Source organism: Corvus brachyrhynchos, unplaced genomic scaffold (genome assembly GCF_000691975.1).
Source record: "Corvus brachyrhynchos isolate BGI_N302 unplaced genomic scaffold, ASM69197v1 scaffold1337, whole genome shotgun sequence".
NCBI classification, from domain to species: domain Eukaryota; kingdom Metazoa; phylum Chordata; class Aves; order Passeriformes; family Corvidae; genus Corvus; species Corvus brachyrhynchos.
In genome coordinates, this window is record NW_008239191.1 from 189,670 (window position 1) to 192,278 (window position 2,609).

Sequence of the window (2,609 nt, forward strand, 5' to 3'; positions counted from 1 at the left end):
CACCCCCCCCCCCCAAAGCCACATAAGAGTTTACAAGTTAAAATTATCTCAGCAAAGAAGATACTGTATTTGCTTTATTTTTACTGAGAGGACTGAATATGGGATGATCCTCTGCTTGGTGTAATTAACTATAATGACATTTGCTTTAAGTGTTCTGTGACTTCAATTTTGCTTTTCTGAGCTATGTAATGTCACCTAATTTTCTCTTGTCTCCTTTCACCTTTATGTAATGAGTGTAAAATGTCGTATTCCTGAGATTCAGAAAAAACTAAGGGTTTAGGGAGACCTTGAAAAAAGTAATGCTACCAAAACAAGGAACTTTGACTAGTCATGGGTACAACTGTACTTTCTCTTATGCTTTGGGGGTTAATTCACATGGTATTTCTGATGTTTTAATCCTCTTACTTTTAAAGCTGTTCATCCAGTAGCCCTGGGGATGAGGTGAGGGAGAAAGAAAGAAACAGGAATTTCTAGATTGCTGTTTAGAAACCTATGATACTTGTGAAGCAAGATAATAATAATAATAATAATAATAATATACAAAGCAGAATCATAACCAAACCTCAACCAAAAACCAAAAAACTGAATCGCCCACCAAAAATCCTTTTTACCTTTCAGGCATTTTTGTAACTGCTTATTTAGATTACGATAGTGAGGGAAAGCTCCAGTTTCCAGGAAGGAAAGTGCCATTGACTTTACTGGGACACAAACTATGCGCTGTGAAATTAAACTTCAAATGTTTTGCTTAATCACTGTGAGTCTCGGTTCCCCTGTGCATGATTCTAACTGACTGGCTTCAGGAACAGCTCAAGACCAGGCAGTAGAGGAGGGGAAATGCAGAAGGGAGCAGAAAGGAGAGGAGAGATATTGTGAGCACTGGGGTTCCTCATGAGGAAGAGACCTGAGTCACAGTTGGGCTCTGCCCAGCACCTGCAGTGAGGGAGTGACTGCTTCCTGGGTCCTGGCATTTTATTATTTGCCTAGTGTAGCTCCTCTGAAAATGTTCACCCCTAATTCACAGAAAACAAATTCCTGCGATCATCCAGACCCTACAGAAACCCACTGTCCTTGGAACTCATCCCCTAAAATTAACACCAGTAATGCTGAGCACCGTGTGAAAGGCCACACTGCTGAAAACCCTTGCCAACACTTGTTCCCCACAGGCCAGATGATGTGGATGGAGTCCCTTCAGTGCATGCTCTACCTCTGCTCACCTTTGCTTCGTACTTTGCATGAGCTGGAGGAGCGGCAGATGCACATCGCAGACATTGCCCCTCACGACGTGACCAGGGATTTGATTCTCCTCAATCAGCAGCGACTGGCAGAGATGGAGCTCTCAAACCAGCTGGAGAGGAAGAAGGAAGAGCTGAGGATCCTGTCAAAACACCTGGAGGAAGAGAAGAAGAAGACTGAAGCTCTGCTCTATGCCATGCTTCCCCAGCACGTGGCCAACCAGCTGAAAGAGGGGAAGCGAGTTGAGGCAGGTGAATGAACAGGATCATTTGGGATGTGGGATTTCTGCATTCGGAGATGGTGATAAAGAGACTGGGGTGCTGGCACAGCCCCTTTGCCACTGCTGTGGAGTCCTCTGTACTTGGTGACGTCCTTGGGTAGGAGGATGACCCAGACCCTTAATCTCGCTGATAATAAAAATTAGGCTATTCTTTCAAAGAAAGCTTTGGAAGCTCTTTGCCAGTATTGTTCTTTAGGTGGTGAAATGTGATAGTAGCTGCCCAGTCAGTGAAAAAATTCAGTGATCAACAGTAATCTGAGATTTTGGTTTTAACATGGATATACAGGAAAACAAGGGCTCAGAAGTGAAGGAAATGAAGAAAGTGGTGTTTCCTAGACTATTCTCTTAGTACCTCTGTAAACACAGAATTGTGATGATTCCCATTGTTATTAAGGGTAGCAATTTAATGCCTAAATTCCCTTTAGTAAGTACATATATGAAACTAAGGGTAACAAGCTAAGTGTATCCTGTATATGATGTATTCAGATCTCTGCGTTGAGATGTGCAATGATTCTTACATTTGATACAGTCTATATCGACACTTCTCCTTCGTCTCAGCACCCACTTACGAATATTACAACTGATAGGTCACTGGATGATCTGTGCAAACAAGTCTTGAACAGATACCATGATTGTCCAGCCATTGCAAGTACTTAACCACTGCTCTTTCTGCTCACAGGAGAGTTCAAGGAGTGCACTGTATTGTTCAGTGACGTGGTGACCTTTACCAACATTTGTGCCCAATGTGAGCCTATTCAGATAGTTCTCATGTTAAATTCAATGTACCTGAGATTTGACAGACTGACCACGGTGCATGACGTGTACAAGGTAGGTACTGTTCAAAAAAGGCTGTAGAAATTTTTGCTGTGTTTTTTGTTTTGCTTTGGTTTTTTGTTTTTTTTTTTTTTGCTTTTAAATGTACTTAAATCCTCTTCAGCACAGCATGATTTTTTATAAATCATAAAATATTACCTATTTGTAGTGGCCACACAAACTGAAAAACAAGGGGAAGCGTGATTAAATCTGTTTAAAATTTTTGGACAGGAATGCAACTTCTGTCATAGACTAAAGTCTCTTTCCACAATGCTAATACCAG

At 41.6% G+C, this 2,609-nt stretch overlaps 1 protein-coding gene across 1 annotated transcript in view; it reads left to right on the forward strand.

The window, feature by feature from the left end:
• LOC103619636 (guanylate cyclase soluble subunit beta-2-like) overlaps positions 1–2,609 on the forward strand; it is a 17,847-nt gene that overhangs the window by 6,958 nt on the left and 8,280 nt on the right. Inside the window, exons 9-10 of the mRNA XM_017740105.1 lie at positions 1,164–1,484; positions 2,193–2,341. Of these exons, the coding sequence (XP_017595594.1) occupies positions 1,164–1,484; positions 2,193–2,341 (470 nt within the window). The remainder of the gene's footprint in view (positions 1–1,163; positions 1,485–2,192; positions 2,342–2,609) is intronic.